This window comes from Anser brachyrhynchus (genome assembly GCF_964034855.1).
Source record: "Anser brachyrhynchus genome assembly, chromosome: 17".
Lineage (NCBI taxonomy): Eukaryota > Metazoa > Chordata > Aves > Anseriformes > Anatidae > Anser > Anser brachyrhynchus.
In genome coordinates, this window is record NC_137710.1 from 7,839,077 (window position 1) to 7,853,723 (window position 14,647).

The following is a 14,647-nucleotide window of genomic DNA, read 5'->3' on the forward strand; positions in this document are numbered from 1 at the left end:
AGCAGCAAATCAGCATCAAGTCTGTAGGTCTTTATGCTGTTGCTCTCCATTTCTTGGGGAGAGGGTGAAATCTTCCCATGCTGCAAGCTTTTGCAACAAGGGGTCTTATCTGCGGAGCTGGCTAAGGAAAACGTTTACATTGGGCTTTTTTTAAACCTTCTTTTTGCTTTGCAGAGTCCAGTAAGCTTTCTAGTGGAAGTGCAGATTCCTCTGTTGAAGTACCGGAGTAAATTCAATCTGGCCAAGTTGAGGTTTTTAGTTGGGTGAGAAACTGAGCTGTGTGTGTAAGGACCGAGGGGGCAGTGGTGGGTGCAGAGCATGGGTGATGGTCAGCATCAGGAAGCCCTTGGCTGCATCACATTGCTGGGGTGAGGCGAGCAATCCCTGGAGAGAACAGGCGTGGGGAGTGCCCATGGGAGGTGCCCGTGCAGCTGGAAGAGCAGAGAAAAGGGGCTGTCTCTGCTCGGGTGTGCTCCTAGCACGAAAGTCTTGGAGCACGTCAACCCTTCACTCTCTTGAGTCATTGCCTTTGTGTTAAAAATATGGGATGCTTTCCTTGTCGTGACATTATGAAAATGACTTGGAGATATTTCACTTTTAAACTTGGGTGCTCCAGAAAGGAGAGGGGGAATTAAAAAAAAAAAGACACACTTGGAAGTTAATTCTGAGGACCAAGCTGACAGCTTTTTGCCACTGTTGCTTTCTTCTAGTTTGAAAAGCTGAAGGCTTGTTACAGCCCCAGCATACAGCAATCTAGCAGGTTAAATGACTTGGGCAACACAGTTTATTAAAACTGGCAAGTGCTCGCTCCAGTTCTCTTCCTGATAGTCAAGGCTGTCTGCGAGAGTAATTGATAGTGGCAGCTGTTCGGAGGGTGTTTCAGATTGCTGCGAGACGATTTGACTTGACAGACAGCTCCGTACAAATGAACGGAGCGGTAGGGGCTGAATCGGGCTGGGTTGTGGAGGAGCTTCCCCCTGAAAGCTGGTCACGGCACCCAGCCCACAGGGACGGGCTCGGGGAGGGAGCGGGGTGAACGAGGACAGACCTTCTCCCCGCGCTGCTCCGAGTTCAAAGCCAGGCAGGAGAGCTGTGCTTACACCCGGCTGGCTCTCATCTGTGAAGAAACACTGACGTTATTTGGGGAACATCCACCAGAGGCACATTATGTTCTGAGAAGCCCCTGTCACATAAGAACGTTTTTGACACAACCAAACGTATGCAGTAGGCTGCTGTCACAATGGAAATGCGGCCTTTGCTTCCTAATAATGTTAAAAATGGTTCGGCTACACACCACAGAGCCTTCCAGACAGCGTTTCTGTGTGCGAGTCCCAAGTCTTTTTCTTATCTTGAGCTGATTTGCATTAAAATAGGCAGAGGAACTTGGAGCCCTATGTCAGATAGCTGCTGCGTTGTAGCTGTTTGCCTTCTCACCCTCGCAAACCAACCTAATTGTCTAATGTCTTAAATAGTGCTACCTTACTAAAACATAATGAAAAAACAATCCATATAAAAGCAAAATCCAGCTGAGGATAAAGAATTAGCACTTAAATATTGATTTTTCAATTGTAAAGCACTCTGCCAGCATCAGTGCTATCATTGCTGATGCAAAATGCTTTATTCTCACTTGGGCATATATATGTTGCGCATCCACAGTACGTTATGCAGCAGTCTAAAAGCTCTATTAAAAAAAAGGTTTTGCTGAAGTTCACCAAATAAGTTATTTTAGTAGTTTCTTTGTTTTGCCCTACTGCTGTAAAATCGTGCTGTTCTATACTGGCTCCTAATGCTGATGGTTCAAAACTCATCTCTGGGACTCATCAGCCAGCTCCGAAATACTCAGCTTCTTGCCACATATGTCCCTGTAATTCCTGCGGTGATGCTTTTGCAGCATTTCTTGCTGGAATTATAATATGAAACGGGGTTCATAACAGCCAGCCTGGCTTATGTCTGTTTTCAAAGATGTGTACAGGGTGGATAGATAGGCTGCAGATGGTGGTGGTTGTGTTTCTTGGGAAATTGCCATTGGTAAAGATGTCATTGATGGATGTAGGAGAGGAATTTCTTTCTCACATCACCCCATCACCCTTGCTGTTTGAATACGAGGGAGACTGCAGAAAGACGTCTGAATGACTCCACTTTCTTTTTTTTTTTCAAGAGACAAAGGAAAGGCATGCAAGCAAGATTAGATTATTTCCAATCACATTGTAAGTGTGTTGACAGTCCCCTTTCAGCAACAACCAGCAGCTTGCAAAGAGCAAGAGGCAGCACTGGAAATGCTATTGCCCTAAGTACTGTTTGTATAACACAGTAACTGCTTATTGGAGTCCTCAAAGCAGCCTTTACATGTTTAATCCCTTGCACTTGAGCTACTCTTAATCAGCTTGAAAGCAAATTCCTGTAACAGAAAGGTTTAATTTGTGTCTGGGACTTTCTGTATTGTATTTAGCCTGCAATGCTGTGTACTTACACGCTGGCAAGCATGTCACGCTGTACAGCTGTGCGGATGGGCAGCACTTGTTTATTCCAGTCACAGATTTTAAATCCAGTGAAATTTCATGTTGGGTCCATGCTGATGGTCTGTGAGGTTCGCATGATTCCTTCTGAAACGTACTTTTTGCAGCAAATTCAGCTGTAGTTGACTTAGGGCTTTTACTTCAACTCTCGTTTCTACTGATTTCCAGCAGCAGTAGCTAAAGCTCTCTGTGCTTTTAGAAGTAATTAAAAGTTTTCATCTTTACCAGTTAAACTGGAATGGGACGTAGCCCAAGTCACAGGAAGGCTAGGATTTTGCAACATGACCAAATGATGGATCGGTTGATTAAGGAGGCAGGAATGGCTAAGCTCAGGCTGGTTTTATTTACTATTTTTTTTGTTAAGAGCAGCTCCAGTGCTTTCTTCCGTCTCTCGCACCAAGTCATCATTCATCCCAGTGAAATCAAGACATGTCCCACTGTCTGTTCATTTAAGAAGACCTCTCAATGGAAGAAGTCCAAAGTGTTTGGTTAGAAAATAAACAAAGTTGGCATGCTGAAAAGGGGTAGCGCTCCGCATGGTGGAGAATGGCAGATGTGATCCAGCCTTCCCAGAGCAAGGCTGAAACATGAATCATTGCTAATGTCAGATTTCCTGTGAAGGGACGAGCTGAACTGACATGCGTTCAGGTTTAATTAAGGTTGAATTATTGGAGCTGACTGTCAAGTCTTAGGCAAATTGGCTCAGCCTGTTATCATTAAGCATGAAAATGACTCTAGGACTTGGTTAAAACAAACATATTTTTGTCTCTAGAACTTTGTGGTCTGGTCTGGTGGGTCTGTGCTTTTGTCAGGGCAGCGGTGCTCAGCTCTGTGCTTCCTCTGCTCACAGCAGATGAGGAGCCAAAGCACAGAACTTTGCAAAAGAACCTCTGTAAAACCTGACCCAGCTGTGACCAAGAGAATATCCCGTCTCTTTCCTGGGGAGATTTCCATGTGTGATTCGCAGTCAGCCTGGTCGATTGGAGGGAATTTGGGTGTATGAGTGTGTAGTTCCCTTAGGAGGGGCATGCGGGCATCCTACGGAGAAACTGCAAAGTTTGGGATCCTGATCAGAATGGGCAACACCTCTAGTTAAAGTCATGAAAATTAACTTTATGAGGGAGTTCAGAGAAGGGAACTCAGAAACTTTTATGTGAACAGAGAGTAAAGTGTTGGATTGGAGCTTTTTGTGATCGGTATCATGAGAAGGATCTGGCTAAGTACCTAAGAAACCAGGTAATTACACCCTTCAAATTCATCATTTCTTTCATTTCACAGTTAAAATGACCTTGAAATTGTCAGGTTTCTGGAGACCTCTGGAATACAGGTAGCTAGTGAGTGGGCATTGAAAACAGGCACTGAACAAGCAGGAGTGTTGGTAGAAGAGTATAAAAGGAAGGAAAGAAACCAGGACATCTGCTCCCAATGAGCACAGCAGATACACTCAGAAATAAAACATGTAGAGTATGTCCTTCATGGCGTGGCACTCCACAGGGTTAGAAGTGAAGGGTCTTAAGGTTCTGCTGACAAACACCTTTTGTTTTTACTAGACCAGAGAGGCAAGTGAATGAGATGTATTTCCATTTGGGCATCTGCTTTCCAGTTTGTCTAAGTCTATTCCACCAGAGACTTAGGTGATACACCTAGAAGTGAGAACCTCCCCTTCGCCCATTGCAGTTCATGCTCAAGTCAGCCACATGAAGCAGCTTCTCTCTCTCGTGCTGCATCACAGCCATCAGAAGTGGAAACACCGAAGTCACCAAAACACCTGGAATCGCCCACCTTCCTACCCTTGTGGTGGCTGAGAAGGCTTGGGGATTTCGCCCACATGCTTAACCACGCTTGCCCATGATTTCACACTATAGCACTCCTTTCTCAGTGCTCCTGCTTTTGCTCAACGTGGTTATGAAAGGAGAGGAGACATTCTCACTCATGCCTGTAGCATTTCCACAGGAAAAAAAAATGGGTATTTTCATTAGATGTTGAATTGTTCTCAAGAGTGAAACACAAAAGTGTTAGAGTACTGCAACCTGAGATATGCAAGTTGGCAGCAGAAATCAGTCATGTACCCCTAATGCTAACTAATGCAACCAGGCTGGCTGGTCAATTCAGCCAGCAAGGGAGCATGAGATTTTGCTTTGAGAAAATTGCAAATGAGAACTAATGCCGAAACCGCAGGGAATCAATAGTTGTACATAAAGCTGGTCAAACAGCTGTTTTTAATGTAGGACTTTATTGATTCGTTTTGGATCTAATTGACTTTTTACTCAACTAACTTTTGTGGTGCCAGTGTGTTTTGAATATACACCATTAGTCTACATTGCCTATAATTACACGATATGAAGTTTAACTCTGTAGGAGGAGGCCTGTTGGATGGAAGGAGCTAATAGGCTCTCAGGAAACCTATGGTCAGGAATGAAACCCAATTGCTTTTAATGGGTAGCTCCTGAAAAACAGTGGGATCTGCAGCTGTGAGTACACTGCCTCTAAAATGCAGCGTGTGGACCCCTGGCTTGACTAGTCAATGACAAGTTTTCAGTTTTTGGTAACAAAATCTGAGGACAATTTATGAACACGGATGGCATTGTAAAAAATATCAGGACACAAAAGCAGTGAGAATTTGATTTTAGAAATGAATTATTTGTCACCCTAAATAGCATCAGAACCAAGTCTGTTTAGTTTTATCTTCAAAACCAGGGTACCTGTGATGCATGAACTGGCATTTGAAAAAGAAATCCACTGAAATGAGAGTTGGCCTTATAATTGATGTAGTGAATAATTAGGACCTCAAGACATTGTGTCAAACCTGTAAGGTTGTACAAGGTGCAGGAAAGTACAGGGCCGGTCGTACTTGCTTCCAGCCGAAGCACCGGTGTGTGGAAATGTCTGTTCCTGTTATTTGCAGTCTGAGGCCACGAGCCTTCAGACTTATTCAACTGATGAATATAGTTATCTATATTGATGTAGTTATCTTATTCAACTGATAAATGCAGTTATCTGTATGCTTCTATCGTTCTCTCTTCGCATTCTGAAAATATATATGGATGTGGTTATGGATTGGTTGGTTTACGAAGGGAACGGCGCAATGGTGGGAGTACAGGCAGAGCCAGAAGCAGTGTAGGAAGCTGACTTGTGTCTCACAGAAGGAGACGCCATCACCACGCGGGCATTTTCTGTATAGAAGGCGAGCTGGTGTTTCACAGGGTCTGGTTCATCGCTGGCCTCTTCTTGCCTAACGGTGGCCCTGAAGTGGCTGAAGCCAAGGCAGCAACAGCTCTGGCTTTGCGCAGGCTGCATTAGCAAACGCCTGGTCAGACCCTCTGCACTGCCAGAATTAGCTCCCCGTGTGTGTTGTGTCTTATTTCCACACCTCCTACACCAGGAACTGGCTCCGTCCTTTGATGAGACGGGAACATTTCAAAGGTGGAATTTGTTCGTGAGGGTGTTGGGAGCGTGTTAATGAGTGTAGGTAGCATCTCCTGCATGTCTGCAAGCCAGCTGGATGCAAACAGCCCCCCCAACAAGTTCTGGTGGATAATAAAAGCACGTACCCTGACTGGCAGTGCTGTGCATGCGTGTGAAACACATGGACAAGCACTGGTTTTGTAAGCTTTTCCTGTGATTATGGGTGTATGTGCGCTCAAGTATACACAGATTCTGTTGAAAAGCAGTTACAGTGGGAGCTGAATCTTGTTCTTGTTGGTCCTTTTGGGTCTCTTTGGCCTCTTGGATACAGCTTGATCTGAAATCTGTATCTTTTCCTCCCTTTTCCCATTTTCTTTCCAGCTTTTAACGCTTTCTTACTGCCATTTTAGCTTAATTCAGAAAAAAAGAAAATATTTGGTGTCATGAAAGGAGTAATCCCATATGGAATTCCCACCATAGGTGCATTTGGCAAGGTCACAGCATTCCTTTATAGCTTTGATGTACCTTGCATACAGGTATGTGCAATACTGAAGGTGAGATAGATTACATGTAGGGCCTCAGTGCACCTCTGACTGATTTTTTTCAAGCCTTCTCTGTTCCATTCTTCCACCCAAGTGTGTGACCTAGGAATGGCAACGTCACAGCTTCACAGCAGAACTGCCCCATCCCTTGCTACACGAAGATCCCAGGTAGCCTCCTCCTAGAGGCTTGTCATTAATGATTAGTGCTTGGGTCATGGTGCCTCATTACTGTAGTTGAGCCTAAACACACTGTAGATTACCTGGAAAGACCATTGAGAAAATGAAATGCCTTCACGATCGGGCTTGTGTTCATGAGTTTATTAATGGCCTTAAATCTGACATTGAGCAGGAAATACTACAGCAGTAACCTGAGACATGTTCACACTCCTACTGTACGTAACCTTGGGACTCTGCAGAAGTCACAAAGCTATATGTTCTTTGTAGTATGCATGCATTTAATGACAGCTAAGTCTTTTAAGCACATGCTAAGGAGTACTGACCAGCCAGTCAAGGACGGTGGAAGGGCAGACACACAAACACACTTCCATCCTGTAAGAGCAGTGCTCCCCACGATGCTCCCACGAGCTGAGACTTGACTTGGTTTGTATCAGACATACATTCTACCCTTCAGAGAAACAAACACAGACCTTTCAGCATGTGCCTTGTGTTTTTTCTTGTTGCTCCTTAAGGTCCCACCTTGAATGACAAGCCAGAAGCGAAAGCAGCCAATGTCCCAAAGGTGTCTGGGCTAGAGCGGAGCCGGGAACTGAGCACCGACGTGCCCTTCGCCCTGCCCATCCCCAGCCCCCAGCCAGTAGCTGCCGTTGTGACTTCTACTTCCTCAGCGCCCACGTCGAGCGCCAGAGCAAGCCCGCTGTTGAAGAAGGAGCCCGTGATTTCAGCACCAGCACCACCAAGGCTCACGCCTCAGCCACAGCCTCGGCCACAGTCACAACCTCAACCTCGGCCGCAGTCGCAGCCTCAGCTAATACCTGAGCTTCGGACCCAGCCTCCGAGTCACATCCCTCCACCTCTCAATTACCAAGTGCATCACCAGGTGGCCCACAACGGACTCAATAATATCAGGTAGGGGAACGGGATGCTCGTGTCAGCTTTGTGCTACTGCGAGGTAACGCTTGTTTCAAAAGGGATAGAAATTGATGGGAAGGGAGCCATCCTGTCTGGGTAAGAGGCAGATTTTCCAGCAGTGGTGGATAGCTGCATTTGGAACGTGGTGGTAAATGCTCCCTTCTGGGAGAAAGGCATGTGGAACTGTGGGGTAAAGTTCTTTCAGGTCCAGTTTCTGCTGGAGTTGAGCACTGTCCTGTCTGAGGCAGCCAGTTCTTGCCTTCGAAATTTAAGGTAGTTTGAGTTTGAACTCCTTCGTTTTGTACTCAGGAAAGACTTACAATGAAGTAGGCAGTTTGTTCATGGTTATTCATTGTTTTGTTGGTTCACCAGCATCCGAAGCGGGGTAACTATATCAGAAAATGCTGCGCCCCTTAGAACAGTATTCCCATGTAGGCTGAGAAATCTGCTTCAATTTGACGTGTTCAGATCTAGCAGGAGGCTTAGCTTCGCTGTTTAAATTGCCTCCATCCAGTAAGTAGAATGGATGAAAATGGTATGGAAAAAGAGTTTCTAGAGAGAAGAGTTTATCCAGTCAAGTGGAACCTGTACAGTCTTTTTGCTTGTACAGAAAACATGCCTCCCAGACCAGAACTTAGACTAGTTAAACAAGGTTAGAAAACTGATTTAAAACATCATATTTGGCTGTGCAAGGGTCAAAATACGACAAAGGTCTGCCATTACATTTATATGTCATAGTATCCTGCATTCTTAAGATCTGTCTTGGTTGTACCCTATAAATGCTGCCATAGTATAAATGATAAATAATATTCCAAACTATTCAGGAGATCTCAGAGGTATATACTGCAACAAAGACTGCTGTTGTGGGAATTAAAATAAATAATAACCGCAGTGATAATGCCTTTCACCCCACAAAAGTTCGATCACTTGCAACAGAGTAAAAATAATAAAAAAGATCTAAAATACAGAATTGTTATGAGAGTAATATATTAACACGGTGTGTGTTTACATGCTTGTGTGAATAGAACAGCACAGTAGGCGCAGCAGATAAAACTTGGTCCCCAAGTCACTCACGCTGTGTAGCTCCATACACCCAGAGTAACAGAAATTAGAGTAACTGCATTATACGATCACAAGGACGCACATGGCCACTGCAAGGTCATCAAAGGCTAAATAAAGGTGCAAAATCCAGCTGACTCTGGCCTTTGTCAGTGTCTCATAGATAGCTCTGAGGTTTGTAACCTGCCCGAGCACCAGAGGAAATGTCACTCCAGAGAGCCAAAGCCCAGTCCCAGTGGAGAAGTTCATTAAGATTTGTTACTCTCTCCACTGCCATTCAAAAAAAAAAAAAAAATCAGACGAAAAATGGGGGGAGATCAGTGTTATATAGTTGTGTTGTTTCTGGTAGTGTATTTCTTGCACTGTTCCAGTCTCGTATTGTAACACACTTTCTGTCTCTCTCCCCCCTCTTCCCCATCTTTTTCTCTCTGCAGCCGGAGCAGCAGTGCTAGCAGTGCAACAAGCATCAGCCTCCCGAAACACCTCCCCCTCTCTCCCCAGATTCCTCCGCACCATTCCTCCGGCCCGGCCCTGCCCCTCTCCATCTCTAATCTTGCTACCTCGCACTTCTCTCTCAGATCGCAGACCCAACACCAGCACCATCCGGCCATGTTCGCCACCCCACCCACGCTGCCACCTCCACCAGCGTTACCCACCAACAGCCTCGTGATACCAGGTCACCCTGCGGGTAGGTTCCCGTCTTCTTCCAGGGCTGATCTGCCGTGCATACACTGGAGGGTGTTGAGAGATGGGCTGGCTGGTGGGCAGGTAAAATAAAGCGATACAGACACCTCCACGGGCGGTGTGTGCTGGAACTGTGAGAGTGCTCATGAAACAGGTAGGAGACCTGGACAGGCTTTACCAGTTGAGAGACTGTAGAAACAGAACTGTAGCTTCCTGTGAGAAGTCTTCAAAATGACTTTTTCCACAAAAACCTCTTCCAGAGCATGAACTATTGATTGTGGCATTCTAGTCATCAGACATTTTTTAGATTAGCAAAGGACTGAAGTTTAATTTGCCATTCTCCCCTTTTTTCCCCCACTCTAATGAAAACCGCAACTACTAGAACCAACTTGGAAAAAAACAATGTTTCTAATCAACCCAGAAGGTTGTTCTAACTGAACAAGTGGGAAGCCCCCACACTTAAGCCCTTCTCCAATCCTTCGGAAAGCAGCACATCCTGCCGGCAGAGCAGGATCCTCTGCCTGTGGCAGCACAAACTCTGTGTGTCTGTGGGTGCTTGGCCTTTCTGTATGAGGCAGAGAGAGCTCAACTGACAGCCTCTGCTGTTCAACACTCACTGTCTTTGCATCCTTTTAAAAAGTTTCCTTTGTTCACCCTGGCCCCAGTTCCATTGTCACTTCTGCCCTAAATGCCCTCTTTATAGCTTATCCATTATCCTACAGCTGTCCCTGGAAGAGACCCTGGCAGCTGGAGACTTCCCTGCAACTTTCACTTGCTGGGGCCTCCTTTTGATCTGGCATTTGATTCTGCAGCTAACTCAGCAGGGATTAAACAGGACAAGCATTTTGGAAAAAAAAAATGCACCCTTCATTTCCTATGAAGCAAGTTAAAGGAATAAGGAAAGGGCAGATTTGCTGCTGAGATTTCTGATAGCTTTGCATCCCCTTGTTTTTTTTCTTTCAGGAACTAAATAATGTGCCATTATTCTGAACTACTTCTTTAAATGAGAGGGAAATGTGAATTGGTCCAAACTGAGCTCTCAGAACGATGATAGACAAAAGTGCTGCGGGTTCCTAGCCAGAAGCAGGACCACATAGGCCAAAGCTGACGGCTTTCACAGGCCCTGGCACTATCTAGAATTTCAGCCACATTGCTGGGAAGATGTTGGCAGCACTGTGGGAGACCTATTCATTGCTTCCCCTGTTTAAGGCAAAGAACTACTGTGATGGAGACTTTGAAAGAATTGCAAAAGGAAATAGCAATGTGCTCGCTAAAAGCATGATATTGCACTCACTGAAAGCAAGTATGTTTTCACCATTAACTTCAGGAGGTGCAAGATCAAGTGACCTATTCACATTCAGCAGCTTGCCAGGAAACGCTAACAGTCATGCTCCTACTAAAAGGATTTCTCCTGCAATTGAAGCAGGAGAGGCCTAAGTTAGTGGAGGGAAAGGTCTGGGTGTCTAACCCTACAGACAGTGAAATGACTCTTGTCTGCATTATATGAAAAGCCTGCAAACTGGCACATCATAAAATCGATACAGAGCGCTGCATAGCCAGCAGCTTCTGTTGTCATTCACATAAAAGTTTCTTAAAAGCAAACAATATTGCTGAGCAGCCTTGGAGAGCTAGGATCCAGCTGCCACTAGCAGCATGGTCCTTGTTGTGCTCTTTGAGTGCATGTGTGCTCTCAGTAAAAGCGCCAGCTTAGAAGAGCCTAAAAGAGGGTATGGCCCTTTGATGTCTCCTTTTGTTATCTTTTTATTCCTCCTACTTCGGAGGAAAAAATGTCCTTCCATTAAAGTTGCTTTGGCACACTTGTCACTGTTACCAAGCAGAGCACCAAGTTCTTCCATTCAGTGATGGTACTAATTCAGATCTCTGAATAACAAAAATGCACTTCTGGTGCCATTTCTTCCTTTGAAAACCTGAAGCTTAAGCAAGTAACTTAGGAGCAACCCTCATGCGGGCTGCTGCCCTCTATTCAAGGGCACTAACAGCAGCTCCGGTGTATGACACAGAGGAAACAGCAGTCTCTGTGTCTTTTCTCTGAATGTGAGGGTACCTAGCAACATTAGCGGAATTGACTTCCTTCTTCCATGCCCACCTCATGTGTGCACACTTAACTGTAGTGCTTGGGCATTCAGAGGTCTTCTCCCAGTTACATTGTACATGGCGAGATCCATAAGACAAGGCATTGCTGGTAGGCACAAGAACTTAGTTCTAATTTACCATTGCCCAGAGTGTCTCATGGAGCGGGGTTATTACCCAACAGACCTTAACTATGGAGCAGCTACTCCTCCAAGTGCTACACGGCTTCTCCAAACATCTTCGGGCCTTTTCTTGTCCTGACAGAGGCCAGAGTCGTGGTGCATTGCTATGGGCTGGAGCCAGCTGCAAATCTATCAGTCTGGCTTCAAGTCTCTTAAAGAAATTGGATATCAGAACACTTAAAACTGCCAACTTGCTTTTATCTCTCCCTCCAGAAAAACATAAAGTGGATTATCTTGATGCTAACAGAAGGATTTGGTTTCTTTAAGTCATGCCAGATTTAAATGCATAAACAGACACACATGAAATCATATTCATATTCTCTAAACATGTTAGGTTTTGGTCCTAAGTGTTTTCAGCCTTTTTTTTTTTTTTTTTTTTGAGGAGAACCCATTATAGATTCTTTTGGTCTAGTGCCTTAGTCTTTAGTATCACAAGTGTATGTACTTTTTGCTCTCCATTTCTGTCCATATGTAAATATTATTATTATACAGATTGTAAAAGTACACAGTACCTGCTCCTAGCAGCACATTATTACTCAAAAAGCAAATGAATTAGGCATCCAAAATTTGCCTTCAGAAGTGACTTTCAATAAGATGAACACTTCTAAGTGGTAGCAGCGACCTTGAAATTCTAGATCACAGTGCCTATCTTTGAAGATCTAAACAATGTATTTGCAGAAAGCGATTTAGACATTTCTAGTGTTACTCTAAAAACTTTAAGTGAAAGAAATGCCTGTGAAATATGAAATAACACTTTAAAGTGCATGTATTCATTTGACCCTTTATATTCAGTGCTGCAGCTTAAAAGGTAGGTTCGTGTAAGTTCAGTAGCGAGTAGGTCAGTCAGGAATGAGTGCGTGTCATCTGCAGATGGTGCCACAGGTTGCTCTCAGCTTACAAAACATCCAACATGCTGGATGCTGACCACGATTTGAAGCTCTTAGGTAAAATCGCAGATGGATTTAATTGATACCACCAGACATTTCTGGTCAAGTGGACGTGTGTTCTTACACTCCTCAGTCACATCATTTCTAAAGTGCTGGTATCTGCCACTACCCTAAGCTACATTCACATTGGGTGTAATTTGGTTATTCCAGAGGAAGCTGCTGAGGAGACACCACTTGTCATGTGGTGGGACATCTTGTTCCTGCAGTCTTTGCAACCTTCTTGCAGGTCTTGAGCCAGTTCAGTGTTTCTCCTCTTCCTGCTGATTCCTCCTCCGTATTTTCTCACAGGAGAAAAACCCGGAGGCAAGGACAAAAAAATGACAATTACAGCCTGCTAGAAATTGTGGAAATTGACTGCTTAGTATTTAAGACCTCAAAAATAAACAAATAAATAAATAAATTTGCAAAGAAGGCCTCAGTTTGTAGGATGGACGTTCCTGGTCGCTGTTTGCATGTCTTGGGGCTGAGAAGGGGGAGGGCGGCACGGGGACCTGTTGAGAAGCAGCCAGCAGAGCAGGTAGCTTCCAGCCACCCAAGCCCGTCGTTACCTCACTGCCTTGTAGCCCTTGTCAGAACGGTGCCTTTCAAGTACGTATATACCGTAGCGTAACGTGAATCAGGCCCAGCATCCCTTTTCAGCACGCACGTACGCTTCCGAATTTAAAAACTTCCGAGGAATCAGGTCGGTATGGGTCGTTTGAAGCCCCCTAGGGCGCGTCCCGGCGGGCGGGGTGGCGGGGCGGCGGGCGGGGGAAGCGGGCGGCCGCTTGCTGCCGCCCCTGGATGATGTTTTCTGCTGTGATGACTCATGGTGTTCTCTCTTGTCTTTAGATACCAGCCTGTTGATATCATTCAACCAACCAATCATGTATTGCCAGCCTCATTCGGGGATTCTGATTGGTACTTTGTCACAGGCATCTCTCTTACCTCCACCAATGAGTCCTCACGTAGAAAACCACCACAGCATGACCTGCAGAAACAGGGAATGCCAGGTGAATATTGACTCTTTCTCCTCCGTCTTTGTGGTACTCACAGGCCCACGGGCCTCTGTGTCTTTTTTTTTTCTCTCTCTCTCTCCTCTAGATCACGAACTGCTCAGGCAAGAGCTGAACAACCGGTTTTTGGTTCAGAGTTCGGACCGGGCCGCTGCCTCACTTGGCCCGGTGCCGCTGCTGAGAGCGGAGTTTCACCAGCACCAACACACGCATCAGCACCAACACACCCACCAGCACACATTCACTCCTTTTCCATCCAGCTTGCCCCAGACGCCGCTCATGCCGCCCTCTGCACCTCCCATGGTGCGTACCCCAGCCCAAAATGTGAGGATAAGTAGAGCATCTCTGGTCAAAAAGCCTAACCCACTCTTGTCAAAACAAATAAAGCAGCAGTCCTCTTCGTTTCAGCCAGGCGTGCTGTCCCTGCCCCTCCAATGAGGCCCTGGAGAGGCAGGCCCAGGACTCCCCCTTTCCATCCACACCAGGCCCCCAGGTGCCCGCAGGGTGCGGGTACTGCACCCAAGAGACAAGTCTGGAGTCCCCGTAGTTCCCCTTCCTGCGTGTCCCTCTGGGTACTTCAGTTCCCTTTCCTCAGGGCCACAAGCCTTGGCACACCAAAACACACGAACGAGGGCACCGCAAATCGGTGGCCTCTGGTACAAAACGCATCCCCACAGCTGCAGCGCCGTCCATTCTGGGGCAGAGTGTGCTGGCATACCTGGAGCTCTCGCCATAGCTCAGCAGCTCTTCTGTTTGATGCGAGTGTTGTCCCTCTTCCTCCTAATTCCCTGACCTATATCAATTTTGGCATTTATTGTTTGGCTGCCTCAACAAGCACTAATTTGTGCATGGCTGGTTCTTGTGGAAGAGATCCTCCTGGCCATGTAATAAGCTTTAGTCTTCTTCTATTGAAGCTGCTTGTAACACAATGGGGCTTTTCTGCAGCTGTTAAAAAATTGTTAGAGATCTGCTACAAATGGATTTTGTCAGTACTTTAAAATGCACTCTCCCATTTCTGGCAATTACTTTGTTAGGCTGAAAGAACAAGATTCAGCTTTTTTCCCTCTCAGTTTCACACTGTGACTAAAATGTAGAAGCAGCCATCTTCTAATGCTACCAAAGCAAGGACTAACAGCA

General features: G+C 45.6%; 1 protein-coding gene across 25 annotated transcripts in view; it reads left to right on the forward strand.

Moving 5' to 3' along the window:
* Positions 1–14,647, forward strand: part of FBRSL1 (fibrosin like 1) — a 518,655-nt gene that overhangs the window by 482,945 nt on the left and 21,063 nt on the right. For 18 of the 25 annotated variants that reach the window (XM_080558959.1, XM_080558972.1, XM_080558966.1 and 15 more), the window contains 3 exons: positions 7,153–7,549; positions 9,046–9,299; positions 13,599–13,834. In XM_080558959.1, coding sequence (XP_080415085.1) covers positions 7,153–7,549; positions 9,046–9,299; positions 13,599–13,834 — 887 coding nt within the window. Of the gene's footprint in view, positions 1–7,152; positions 7,550–9,045; positions 9,300–13,346; positions 13,835–14,647 lie in introns of all 25 variants that reach the window. The other 7 variants (XM_080558970.1, XM_080558971.1, XM_080558956.1 and 4 more) reach the window with 3 other exon arrangements.